Here is a 14,634-nt window from a genome sequence, read left to right on the forward strand (position 1 = left end):
ATTAAAAAAAATTCCTTTTAGTAATGATTACCTAATGTAATATGGTATCCGGAATAGAAAATGAATATTAGTGAAAAACTGAGAATCTGAGTGAAGTCTGCAGTTTAGCTAATAGTATTATACCAATGTTAATTTCATTGTTCTGAAAAACATGCCATAGTTATGTAAGATGTATTAGGAAGAGCTGTGTGGATGGTAAACAAGAATTCTTTGTACTATCTTTGCAACGTTTCCATGAATCTAAAATTCTTCCAAAATAAAAAGTTTAAAAAGCAAAAGTAAGTGTAGGTGAAACTCTGTTAGGTTTAGGGAAAGCAACAGGGAGGTTGCAGAGAGGGAGCTGTCCTTGCGGGAGTGTCCCAGGGGTGGGCAGTGATCAACCATGTGCAGAACACGGCACATTGTTTATTAAAAGTGTTTGCTAAAGAAAGGACTTTGTCCTTTCACCATGAAATTGGTTTCTTTGAGGCCTCTAGGAGATTATGATTTCAATGGAAGTTACTGTTTGAAAACATTTATTTTTGAAAAGTGGAAATTTTAGAGGAGAATTACATGGAGACTGTACTTTTTGTATTTCCTTCAGGATAAGAGAAGTCCATATACACCGTATACTAATACATAAATGATGAAATATGTGGACAAGATGAAGTGATTTAGTCATTTAACAGTTCCATCAAATTTCCAAATGTCTGAAAGATTTCGTTATGTAATTAAGATATAAAGAAATTACACTAAAAAAAGACGGTCTTCAAAGGCCCCTGATAAAAATTCCTTTTAGATGTAAGATACTACAATTAACCTACCATTTCAGAAGACACACTAAAGAAGACCACAAATTTTAAAAAGTCTGCCATTGCTGGTACAATCGTGCATTGCTTAACGACAGGGCTGTGTTCTGAGAAATTCGTCTTTAGGCAATTTTGTCATTGTGTAAACATGATAGAGTGGACTTACACAAACCTAGATGGTAGAGCCCACTACGTGCCCAGGCCATATGGTATGGCCTGTTGCTTCCAGGCTACAAATTTGTATAGTGTGTCACTATTTGAATATTGTAGGCAGTTTTAACACAGTGGTAAGTATCTGTGTGTCTAAACATACAAAAGGTATAGTAAAATATAGTATTATAATCTTACGGGATCACTGTAGTACACGCGATCCAGCCTTGACTGAAATGTTATTATACTGCACTTGACTATACATTCATTTCCTATATCTGTCTGCTGAGAAGACCCAAATCATGGTTTCTAAATGCCATTCCTCAATAAAAGGAATCGGGTCTCCTTGGAGAAGTGGTTGATTCTGGGCTGGGGGCAGGGGAAATTAAAGATAAGATTATAGCTGGGCATAGTGTCTTACCTCTGTAATCCCAAAGCTTTGTGAGGCCAAGGCAAGAGGATCACTTGAGGCCAGGAGTTTCAGACCAGCCTGGCCAAAATACCAAGACCCTGTCTTCTAAAAAAATTTAAATAAATTAGCCAGACATAGTGGTGCATGCCCATAGTTACTTGGGAGGCTGAAGTGGGAGGATCACCTGAGCCCAGGAGGTAGAGGCTATGGTGAGCTATGATTGCAGCACTGCACTCCAGCCTGGGTGACAGAGTAAGACCTCATGTCATAAATGAATCAATCAATTAATTAATTAAATTTACAGAGCGAGATCCCATGTCATGAATGAATGAATGAATGAATGCCTGGAATACCTTGTGGTGCCAGGAATAAGAAATTGTCAAAAAGGATGGAGATTTATTGAAAGGACACTAGAGCCAACCTGAAAATTTTCCAAACAATCCAAGCCAGAATAATCTGAACAATAAAATAAAATAATGATCATATTGGATTATAGATTATAGAATAAAATAAGCATCCGTAAGTCCATATTAATATAAATAATTGAATAAATAAACATATGGAAGAGAAAGGTCAGTTTTTTGTTATAGTAGAATTTCGATTGATAAATGAAAATGAATGAGAAAGACAGAAAATCCCCATTAGGCAAACACCACAGCAATAATTATTGCAGGCAAGGACCATCAATGACTGCTAAAGTAGGCAAAAGAATGAGGAGAAACAGGATATGTGAAGGGTTTTCAAAGTGTTTCCCTGCAAGATGTATACTAACTACAAAGAGAAAACAGTAATTTTACAGTGAAGCAATGTGGCAGACATCCCCTTAACCAAATGATAAACATAAGCATCACTAGTAAGAAGACACGTCAGTGTCATGCACCTCCAGATGGGATGCCCCGAGAAGGACACGGCATCACACTGTGGTGCTCTCACCAAAAATGCACAGCCTCAGCCCAATCACAACAAGACATCAGTGAACCCCAAATAAGACATTGTACGAAAACCTGAACAATACTCTTCAAAAGGGTGAAGGTCATGAGAAACAAAGAAATACTAGTTACAGATTAGAAGAGACTAAGGCGACATGACAACTAACCGTAATGAGTGATTCTCAATCAGAAAAAGGACATTGGTAGGAAAACTGGTGAAATTCAAATCACTTCCATAGATTAGTTAATAATATTGTATCAAAGCTAGGCATGGTGACTCAACATCTAAATCCCAGCACTTTGGGAGGCTGAGGTGGGAGGATTGCTTGAGACTAGGAGTTTGAGATCACCCCAGGCAGTGTGGTGAAACCCTATCTCTACAAAAAAAATACAAAAATAAGTCAGGCATGGCAGTGTGTGCCTGTGGTCTCAGCTACTAGGGAGGCTGAGGCAGGAGGATCAATTGAGCTTAGGAGGTCAAAGCCACAGTGTGCTGAGATTGTGCCACTGCACTCCAGCCTGGGAGACAGAGTTGAGACCCTGTCTAAAAAAAAAGAAAAAATAGTATTGTATCAATGTTAATTTCCTGGTTTTGATAATAGTGCCAAAAGTATATAAACTGTTAAGGCTAGGGCAAGTTGCTGAAGGCTATATAGGAACTCTCTGCCCTATTTTTGCAACTTCTCTGTTATCCTAAAATTATTTCAAAATAAAAAGTAAAAAAAAAAAAGTATCCAATTTTTTTTCCAAAAGGAGTACACAGAACAGAGAGTACTGTACAAGTCCCTTAAGAATTTGTTTTTCTCAGACTATTTTCTCACTTGTCAAAAAGGATCGGCCTTTAGATTATTGGCAGCATTAAATATCTGTCATTAGTCTTCTAGTACAGTCTGCTTGTAGGTGACCAGATGGAGTAATGCTGAGCACAGAGACTATGATGGCAGTGCTAGCGTGAGAGTATTGATCATGTAAGCATACTTCCTATATTAACAATAATTGTTAAAAGCTGCTTCAAGCACTTGATATTACCATCAATTGTTAAACTGAATCAAGCACATGCTCCAAGTTCACATTAATGTGATTGAACAGCACCGTGTACGTACAAGGAGCTTCACGCAAATGTGATACACTGTACTCACAAGTATGATCTTACTAAGCAACAGAAATACCCTCTGTAAAAGAAACTCAGTCTAGGACAAGCGTGGTGGCTCATGCCTGTAATCCCAGCACTTTGGGAGGCCAAGGTGGGTGGATCACATGAGGCCAGGAGTTTAAGACCAGCCTGGCCAACATGGTGAAACCCCATCTCTATTAAAAAAAGTAAATATTAGCCAGGCGTGGTGGTACGTGCCTGTATTTCCAACTACTTGGGAGGCTGAGGGAGAAGAATTGTTTGAACCCAGGAGGCAGAGGTTGCAATAAACAAGATCGTGCCACTGAACTCCAGCCTGGGTGACAGAGTGAGACTCTATCTTAAAAAAAAAAAAAAAAAAAGAAAAGAAAAGAAAAAGAAACTTGATCTAGTTATTTTCCTCTGGGGAAGTAACCCCTTTGAGTGGGAGAAGTTTTGTTGTTGATCTCATCATGCTGGTTTGGAAACATGCACTGGATCCACTTGCCCACACATGGGCTTAAGGGCCCCCTTGAGTTCCAGTCTTTCTCCTGACACATGGCTCTCTCCTGACAGTCCCCTCTGCTTTACATTGTTCCCAGAGGGTCCTGGGCCACCATTTGAGCTTCCTTCTCTCAAATACCTCTTCTTCTTTCTCTATCAAGCTAAGGCTCCCCTCCTCCAGAACTCTGCGTAGGCCCTTCAGCCTCCATGAATCCCTCAGTGAGTGAGTAAACTACCACTGGATTTAGACATTGCAAATGTACTTTATTTACCCCTTAGCGCTCTTACTACATGTACATGTTAGGGTTCTTCAAAGAAACAGAACCCGTAGGATATATAGAGGTATATGAGAAGATTTATTATGGGAATTGACTCATGTGATTATGGAAGCCGAGAAGTTCCACCGTGTGACATCAGCATCTTCTTTACTAACTGCATTGACTCAAATGCTAATCTCTTCTGGAAACACCCTCACCCTTCGCAGACACATCCAAAATAATGTTTTACCAGCTATCTGCCCATCCTTAGCCCAGTCAAGTTGACATATAAAATTAACCATCTCAATGTACATGTGAATTATATATAACTAGGTCTATATCTGAGATAATCTAAGATAATTGTAGCTGTATTAATTTGTACTTATAATTTTATGTTATATTTGCATGTGCTCGGCACTCTTCTATATATTTGCCCTAGTTCTCCTTTAGATTGTCATCTCTTTGAAAAAAAGGACCAGATGTTCTATGTCATTTGCATATTTTACAATTTCTAATCTGATGACATGTACTCAGGGAGCCACCATGAAAGACCAAAATAACAAAGCACTGCATTAGCTTACAGTTTTCTACTTTTTAAAAACTATTTCAGAGAATGTTTAAGTCATATATACATACATAAAACGATGATTTAAAGTTTACAGAATTAAGAGGATATTTAAATATAGGATTAGAAATTTTCCATCCCTAAAAGTGAGATTACAGTCAACAGGACTACAAAGCTTTTTACGTTATTTAAAAATTTCAGATTAGAAATCATAAAAGAAATTTAAGAATTCAGAAAGTTTTAAAAGGCCTAATCTTGTCTTCTAATTTAATCTAGAATCACACTTTCTTGAATTATTTTAAAATACAAATAACCCTAGTAGGAATACTCTTACATTCTGCCAACAGTTTTTGAAAACCGAATTTGTTTAACCCCTGCAATCAGTGTTGGGTTTACAAAACTAAAACACATGATTTTAACTTACTCCTACTATCAATAAATTAAGAAACAGGATTTTGGAAAGAGAGATGAGACAGAGTAGAGGTGAAGTTTGGTTAGCCTTAAGAGGTAAAGCGTGAGGACATGGAGAAATTGGAATCCTTGTACACTGTTGTTGGGAATGTAAAATGGTACAGCTACTGTGGAAGACAGTATGATGGCTTCTCAGAAATTAAAGATAGAAGCGAGCACCCTTGTGAACCAGCAATCTCTCTTCTGGGTATATAGTCAAAAAAACGAAAAGAAGGATCTCAAAGAGACATTTGCACATTCATATTCATAGCAGTACTATTTACAATTGCCAAGAGGTGGAAGCAACCCAAGTATCTAGCAACAGATGAATGGATAAACAAAATGTGGTGTATATATACAATGGAGTATTATTCAGCCTTAGAAAGGAACGACATTCTGACCCATGCTACAACATGGATGAACCTTGAGGGCATTATGGTAAGTAAAATAAGCCAGTCACAAAAAGACAAATAGTATATGATTCCATAATTTTATTGGCTATTTTGCTCCTGTAGTTCAAGTGTGAGGGAGTAGCACCCAGTGGCTTCTTCTCTCCCATCATTCGGCAAGTGGGAGTGAGTGTTACAGCTCTTTTACTCCTGCTGCCCACAGCTTGGCAAGCAGAAGTACTACAGTTCCTTCACTCCCACAGTTCAGTGAGTTCTGAGTTCTTGTCCCATGATTAAGAGGAATAAGGTAGCCGGGCGCGGTGGCTCACGCCTGTAATCCCAGCACTTTGGGAGGCCAAGACGGGTGGATCACGAGGTCAAGAGATCGAGACCATCCTGGTCAACATGGTGAAACCCCGTCTCTACTAAAAATACAAAAAATTAGCTGGGCACGGTGGCGCGTGCCTGTAATCCCAGCTACTCAGGAGGCTGAGGCAGGAGAATTGCCTGAACCCAGGAGGCGGAGGTTGCGGTGAGCCGAGATCACACCATTGCACTCCAGCCTGGGTAACAAGAGCGAAACTCCGTCTAAAAAAAAAAAAAAAAAAAAAGAGGAATAAGGTACACAGACACTGGAGAGTGAGTAAAGCAGAGTAGAATTTTATTGAGTGACAGAATGAAAGTTCTCAGCATTGAGAGGGGACCCGAAATTGGGTAGCCATCTGTGAGGCTGAGTTTGGGGTTTTTATGGGCTTAGAATGGGGGAGTATGTGCTGATTGGCCCATGGGTGGTCTTGGAAAAAGCACCATTTGATTGGTTAAAAGGCATCATTCACAAGGAATCAACTGAGAGAGAGTGAGTATGATGGAGAAAGAAGGTCTCACTCTGGTTGTGGACTCTATCCAGGACTGGCAGCTTGGTTCTCAGGCATTAAACTGTCCTTGGCTTGAAGGTCAGGTTTCACTGGAGACTGATCCCTGTCTGCCTAGGAATTTGTCCGTCTCCTGTCACTATCAATGTGAGGTATCTAGAGTAGTCAAATGCATAGAAACAGAAAGTAGAGTGGTAGTTTCCAGAAACTGAGGAGAGGGAGTAATGGGGAGTTGTTGATGGGTAGAGTTTGAGTTTTGCAAAATGAAAATGTTCTGAAGATTGGTTGCACAGCACTGTTAGTATACTAAACACTACTGAACTGTGCCCTCAGAAATGGTTAAGATGGTAAATTTTCTGTCATGCAGTTTTTAAAACCACTATACTAGATTTTAAGAGAGGGATAAAAAAAGCCAGGTCTATGTAAACCTGGTCTTGAAGGAGGACACTCTGGTTTTTGTTATGATCAACAGATGATGAGTTCTCTTTAGACTGTTGAATTTAAGTTGCCTACCCAACAGTAATGTCCAGGAAATTCTAGATGTAACAGGAGTGGGGCTAGAGGTGTAGAGTTTGTCTTCCACATATCAGAAGTACTTAACCTTCATGGAGTTGAATGAGCTCATCTATAGAGAAAAAGTAGAAACGTTAAAAAGTGAAGGATAGAATCCCAGGTTCCAGCTTAAAAAGGGGGCAGGTAGTAGATAAAAAGGCTCTGAAGAAGAGAAACAGCAGCCAAAGATTTAGAGGAAAATACTGTCCACAGGTCAAGTAGGGTGAAGACAGAAAGTTACCTACAGGATTTGGCTGGCAGGCCTTTGGTGACCTTGCCAAAGTGCCCACATAAGAATGGTGGGATGGGGTCCTCCATTTCTCCCACTAGACTCCTCTCCTCTACACAGGGGCTCTTAACCTGTGATTCATGGACTTGGGAGAGGCTTCAGGGAATCTGTGCAGATATAGCAAAATCTAGGTAAAGTCAGGAAATCTAGGCAAAATGTTGCATGAATGTGTTTTTCTTTTAGTGAGAGTTTTCGTGACTTTCATCAGATGTTTAGTAGGTTCTGTGATCCAATAAATGTTTATGTGCCAAAGCATATGGAATCAAGATCCAATGTTTCTGCTACCCTGATTTCACTTAAATTATGACTGGAATTCCTTTGTGTGGACCAATTATTTTCTTATGGGAAGATATCGTTGACAAAAAATGGCCAAACTCTAAAATATTTAAAGGTTTATTCTGAGCCGAATATGAGTGACTATGGCATGTAACACAGCTTCTGGAGGTCCTGAAAACATGTGCCCAGGGTAGTTGGGTCATAGCTTGGTGGTATACATTTTAGAGAGACAGAAGTTACAGGCAAAGATAAATCAATATATGTAAGGTATACTTTTGGCCCAGCAAGGCGGGACATCTGCTGGGGATTGGGAGGTGGGGAGGTGGTTGGGGTCCCAGGTCATAGATTCAAAGATTGGCAATTGATTGAAAGAGTTAAGCTTTGCCTGAAGAGTTGAAGTCAGCATAAAGAAATGCTTGAGTTAAGATAAGGGCTATTGTGGAAGCCAAGGTTCTTGTTATGTAGATGAAGCCTCTAAGTAACAGGCTACATACAGAGAGAATAGATGGTAAAATCTCTTACTGGACCTTAAAAATAAGACTCTTAGTTGAATGTCTACTGGATCAGGAAAAGACCTGGAAAGAGAAGGAGATTCTCTACAGAATGCAGATTTCCCCCACAAGTGATGACTTTGCAGGACCATTCCCAAATATGTCAAAGAAATATATTTTGGGGCAAAATACTTTGATTTCCTTTATGGCCCATTGTTTGTCATGGGATGCTATCCTAGAGTCAGGTTGGAATTTAGCATCTTATTGCTACAAAGCGTCTGTTTTGTCAGCCTTATGATCTTTATTTTAATGGTAATGCTGTTTGGTCAGTTGTGCCTAAACTCCAAAGGGAGGAGGGTATAACAAGGCATATCTGACCTTTCTTCCCATCATGGCCTGAACTAGTCTTTTCAGGTTTTCTTGGGGATCCCCTTGGCCTCGGGGTAGGTAGTTCTTCAGTCAGTTGGGGACTTAGACTTTTATTTTTGGTTTACAATATCACCCAAGTTCTGAAGTGACATGCAGATGGCCTCATGTTATACAATATGTTTAAGTTGGAGACTTGTAACTTTTATAGTTTAAATTTCAATGGTCAGTCAACAGATCAGAGGAGAACACACACTAGAAATCAGTCTAATAGTCAAAGAGAGATAGTCTTACTAACTTTGAGTATCAGACTGTGTGTGGCGTTTTCAGCACCTGCCCTGCATCCCCTTACATTTTGGATGTTACAGGAAGAAAGCATTCTGTATACTCTAGTGTGTTTATATGATCTGTTTCCTCAACTGTAAGTTAATAGTTGCCAGATATTATGTAATCTGAAAATGAACTTTCCTTGTATAAACACTTTTAAATATTCTTAAAAGGTTTTTTACATCTTTACCTTTCTTTCAGATTTCTAGCATTTTCCCCACATATGTGCAATGTGAATATGTATTGATCATTCAATACATATGTATTAATCATTCTTGAATTAGATCATTCTGTTTGAATTAGATCATTCATTCTTTCTGTTTGAATTAGATCATATTGTGTGAATTTTGCAAGTTCTATAGAAGAACAAATCTGAATGAATTCACAGAAATCCATCCTCACTTTTGGAAAAGGAGTTTGGGATATTTATCTTATTGATAACAGGCATGAGGGGTGGCATTCATAGCTTAAGAAATTAAGGTAGTGAGTCATATTTTATAAACACTACTATTGATATTATGCCAAACAGAACTAAGGCCACATTTTAGCCTTGCATCTGAGAGTGATACTGCCGATCAAGAAGACTTGGATGTAGAAGAGGACCATGAGGAACAGCCTTCAAATCAAAGTGTTCGAAGACCTCAGGCTGTCATTGAAGATGCTGTGGCTACCTCAGGTGTGAGCACGCTCAGTTCTACTGTGTCCCATGATTCCCAGAGTGCTCACCGGTCACTGAACGTACAGCTTGGGAGGATGAAAATAGAAACCAATAGGTAAGGCATACGCTGACGTGGGTTGGTTTCTTTTCTTTTACTTTTACTGAAGAGCATGTGTTTTTGGTCTACAAAATATGATACCCTTATCCCATTCATGGAAACTTGATTGAATGCCTTTCTTTATAAACAAAAGAGGTTTAGTTTAGTCTCTTTTGTCAAATACCACTTTCTGCCTCTACCAATTTAAGCCTTCTTCAGCAGCATTTATTACTTCTTCATCTGCAAGTGCCCTGAGATTTTTCTAGTAGCTTCATTGTAGCCTCATAGACTAAGAAACAGGCTCAGAGCACAATGTATCTTCCAGTAGATAGCTGAAAGAACAGAAAGCTCAGTTCTTGAAAGCCCAATCAAGTTCTTATGGGGAGGAAGATGACGAGGTCGAGGGAACAAAACTAATTAATGGTGCTAAAGATTTCTATTTTAGAACCTAAAAAGGAAGATAGTTGACCACCTTTATGATTCTGTTTTATTTTTGATATGCTGTACCATATCTGGAGTATAACTTGCCTTTGATAATTTGGTAGTATAGAACCCACAGGATCCGATTATTAAGTTAACAGCAAATGTTTCCTGTTCTTCACAGATGTTGTTGATACAGTTCAAGGTCTGAATTTTTATAACTTCCTGTGCTGCCTACATTTGACATGTGGGAAACTGACTTTATGACTCTGGGTTTGCATTAAAAAACTTTTTTTAAGTTAATCAACAAAAGTTCAAATATTTAGAAACTTTAATTGAAAACTCTAGTTGTTCACCAGGGAGATTAAAAATATCTTATTTCCAGTCATAAAGTTTAGATTTTTAAAGGCAAGCTTGTATATCAAAATGACTACAAGTAGTAAAAGCTCACCCTATATTCAGAAACATGGTTGCATGGTTAAGTAAATAGTATAAGACACATCTTCTATGATGTGCATAGAGCAGTCTTTTTTAATAAAGGGAGATTGGCTCTCTGACTTTCATATCCCAATTTTGTCCTCTGAAACGCAGCTCTTGCCATCTCTACTGTTTAATGGGAAAGAACCTGGGTCTTTTCTCTTCTAAGACTTCATGGAAATCTTGGTCTCCCTCATTCCTCCTCTTCTCAAGCAAGAGCCCAAGGATAACACCCCATTCATTATGGAAGATGTCCATGTTAGTCACTTGCCTCTAAGTTACTCGCTGTTGCCCAGTCCTGAGTGGTGGTGGTGTTTGGACTCCTGCTGTGATCTCTGGACGAGGAAAGTTCACTCATTACTGTTTTGGTTGACCCCTTCCCGCCCATGACTTCCGGTTAGAATTATACAGATAGTAAAGCTACTTTGTTTACCAAAGAGCTGGTATATCTGCTTTTCTGGCCCTGAAACCTCCTGTCTACACACCTGGCTTATGTCAATAGGACCTGCCTCTCCTAATGCAGCCTAGACACGACTCTTTTTCCTTCTCTCCTTGGCCTCTTTGGTTAGCCTGTGCTCACCACCCTGTCGCCACCATCTGTCCACCACCCTTGGGCCATCTGCAGTCCCTCAGGGCTTCCGGCCACTTTCTTCACGGCTTCCTCTTTCTCTTCTAAGGGTCTCTTGGTTCTAGCTGAGGGCCTGCTTTTCACATCTGCCCATCTCTGTTGAAAAGACTGGCATTTACTCACATTTCTTTATTACATAATTTAGTTTGTACAACAACCTACACATTTACACTTTTTCCTCTACATATTTACATTAGAATCTGGAAATCTACAGATAATCAGCCTCTTTTTTCCGTTTTCAGTAATATCTTCCATGGTCTCCATCACCTGCAGAAAAGTGAGATGAGAGACAACATTTGCCTCACATATGATTTGAAGAAAGGGCAGCCGATTTAGTAGAAAAACCAAGTGATTGAAATAAGGGACCCATCCTGTCCATATTGGTCCTTCTCATCTTCACTTGAATACTACTTGAAATACAAAAGCATACCTACTACAAAATGAATCTGGAAGAAATCTTAGTGTGTTTTTAGGAAAGGTTGCTCTCATATTAAAAATCGTAAGCTTAGAATATTTAGGATGATCACTGATGAAAGGAAATCAGGTTTATTCAGCTTGGAGGATCACTTGAGCCCAAGAGGTTGAAGCTGCAGTAAGCCATGATTGTACCACTGCACTCCAGCCTGGATGACAGAGCAAAACCCTGTCTCAAAAACAAAAACAAAAAGCTAACTCAGGAGGAGCTGCCTGTTAATCTAATTTCCCCATCCTGCATTTCTGGAATTACCCACCAATCCACCTCACCACTCCCGCCCATCCAAGGTTAAAAATTGACCTTATGGCAGATCCTGCCATACTCTTCTGGAACAGAAAAGCTGACAGTTGCCTTGATTTCAAAATATTGCCCTACTAACTAAATGAAAAGTACAGATAAAATTGATGGACTGGATTGTTGTTAAGATACATACTTCTAAGACCTGGATTTGGAGCAAATGAGGTGGACTGTTAGTACTCTGCTTCCAATGTTAAAGTTCTAGTGTTTAAGGTGTTAAAAGAAAACTTCAGACAAATTAAATTTAACAGAGTTTAATTGAACAGGAAAAAAATAATTTGCAAATCAGGTGGCTTCCAGAATCACAGCAGATTCAGAGAGACCCAGGGATGCCTTGCGGCCAGAACAAATTTATAGACAGAAAAAGTAAAGTGATGTACAGGAATCGGAAGTGTACAGAAAGAGCTGGATTGTTTACAGGTTGGCATTCACCTTATGTGAACACTCAGCAGTGTATGAGTGGTTGAAGTATGGCTGCTGGGATTAGCCAAGACTCAGCTGTTGTTACAGACGCATACTCCTAAGTTAGGTTTTCAATCTTGTCTGTTAAGTTAGGTTATCGTTCGTCCACGAGGACTCAAATATGCAAGTTCTTAAGAGTCCTTCACAGGCCATATTTCATTCGCTTTAACAAAAGGTCAAAATAAATTACATAGTCTAGACAAACATAGGTTAAACTCCAGAAAATGTAACTGTATTCCTTGAGAAAACAGTAAGACGATGCCATCACTATCCTATATGTATAAATGAGCAAGAAGGACAAAAATACACACCAGATCAAAAAACTACCAACTTAAACATTCACATGGAGCTCGCTGCCCATTTCTTTGGATTGCATTTGTTTTGGAGTAGATAAGAAGCCTCCCTCCAGCCCTCCGCTCCCTCTTCTACCTTTCAGTTCATGCTGCTTCATCCACCTAATTGTGCACCACACTTACCCTGCAGCTGTCTTTGTTAACCTGTCTTCCTCCACCCACCTTCTCTGTCTATCTCTCATTGTGTTTTACTTTTTCCTGCCTCTGCTACCTACTCTGCTGGGATCCCTTCTCCTATGTAAGGGTCTCATCTTTATGTCCTGTAGGAATCGGGTTGAGCCTGGGGGTCCAGGAAGGTTTCCTTCCCACTGAGCCCTGGAACGGCTCTTTTCCAGGGACTGAGGCAGCAAGGAAAAGAATAGTCCTTATTAAAGGCCAGGCACCGCACTTGGTTGGCCCTCTACCTATGCTGTCTCATTTAATGCTCACAATAATCTTTTCTGGAAGCTTTTATTTTTTACAAATGATTTGAAAACTAATTAGGTAATTTATCCAAGGTTAACACAGGAAGTGCAGGGCTGAACCAGGACACAAGCCCAGATCTGTCTGTCAGCTGCACGATGCTGCCTTCAGAGTACGTTAAGTGAAGCAGAAACAAATTTTTCCATGGAACATGGTCTTGAGTTAAACCTATCAATACTCAGAAGAAACAAATAGAGCTTGTGAAGAGCTATAGGTTATGCAACAATTTATCTTGGTAATCTTAATAATTATGTATTTTAAATTATTATTTCTGAATCCAAGTTCCACTAAGATACTTTTCTGAAAAATTAGAGCATTTCTTTTCATAACTTGGAATGTTTTCTTTGAGAAATTCTATTGGAAATGGTGAGTAGGTTACCAATTGGCTCTCAGTTGCATAGCGAACCTTCTATGGGTAAGAACTTTGGTATGAATATCACAGTTTTTCCTTGTTTCTTTGGAGACTGCATCAGATGCCAACTAGGAACTGAATGTACCAGGAGCACAGCCATCCTTGTACCCGCTTCACCCCCACCCCCTTAGAATCGAGAAGCATGATAGTAACAACAATCACGATTATAGCAACAACCATGAACGATTATTGAGAATTTGTTATGTGCCAGATATTCTAGGTGACCTCACCTATGACTATTTCTCAAATTTTCATACTTTAAGAAAAGCGATTACCTTTCTGATTTGCATTGATTATGATATTATGCACATTTGCCAACTTTTTTGATGGGGGTCTATACATGTAAAATATAGGTCTGTTAATACCTGTATCCCATATTTATATTTTTGACATTTATGGTTGTAAAAAGAAATAGCAGAACACATCTCTGAAGATTCTGGCAGACAATCTGTGGTGGAGGTTTTGAATTCTTGTCTACAAACACAGAGTCTTCCAGAGCTTTGCTTCTGGACATGGGGGTCTGTGGACCTGCAACATCAGTGTCACCTGGGAGCTCGTTAGAAATAGTCTCAGAACTCACCCCAGGCACAATGGACCAGAATCTGTATTTCAATAAAATCAGGGGTGCCTGTGCTTATTATAGCTCATGTCTAGAAGGTTACCCTAGACTGGGCACAGTGGCACATGTACACATACAATCCCAGAGCTTTGGAAGGCTGAAGTGGGAGGATCATTTGAGGCCAGGAGTTCAGAGACCAGCCTAGACAATGTAACGAGACTCTGTCTCTTAAGAAAAAAAAAAAAAACATGAGCCAGACATGGTGGTGCAGGCCTATAGTCCCAGCTGCTTGGGAAATTGAGATGGGAGGATCACTTGAGTCCAAGAATTTAAGGCTGCAGTTAGCTATCATAGGGCCACTACACTCAGCCTAGGCAACAGAGTGAGACCTTGTATCTAAAAAATAAAAATAGAAATAGAAGATCACCCTGCGTTACTACCTGTCAAGCAATGTAATTTTCTTCTGCAGATTACTGGAAGAATTGGTTCGGAAAGAGAAAGAATTACAAGCACTCCTTCATCGAGCTATTGAAGAAAAAGACCAAGAAATTAAACACCTGAAGCTTAAGTCCCAACCCATAGGTGAATAGCAGTAAATTTTCTAGT

General features: G+C 39.5%; 1 protein-coding gene across 2 annotated transcripts in view; it reads left to right on the top strand.

The window, feature by feature from the left end:
* Window positions 1-14,634, top strand: part of MAP3K5 (mitogen-activated protein kinase kinase kinase 5) — a 234,775-nt gene that overhangs the window by 215,095 nt on the left and 5,046 nt on the right. For both annotated transcript variants that reach the window (XM_021670832.2, XM_021670831.2), the window contains exons 26-27: window positions 9,258-9,501; window positions 14,498-14,610. In XM_021670832.2, the coding sequence (XP_021526507.1) occupies window positions 9,258-9,501; window positions 14,498-14,610 (357 nt within the window). The remainder of the gene's footprint in view (window positions 1-9,257; window positions 9,502-14,497; window positions 14,611-14,634) is intronic.

This window comes from Aotus nancymaae, unplaced genomic scaffold, assembly GCF_030222135.1.
Source record: "Aotus nancymaae isolate 86718 unplaced genomic scaffold, 86718_ANA_hifiasm-v0.15.2.pri h1tg000040l, whole genome shotgun sequence".
Classification (NCBI taxonomy): domain Eukaryota; kingdom Metazoa; phylum Chordata; class Mammalia; order Primates; family Aotidae; genus Aotus; species Aotus nancymaae.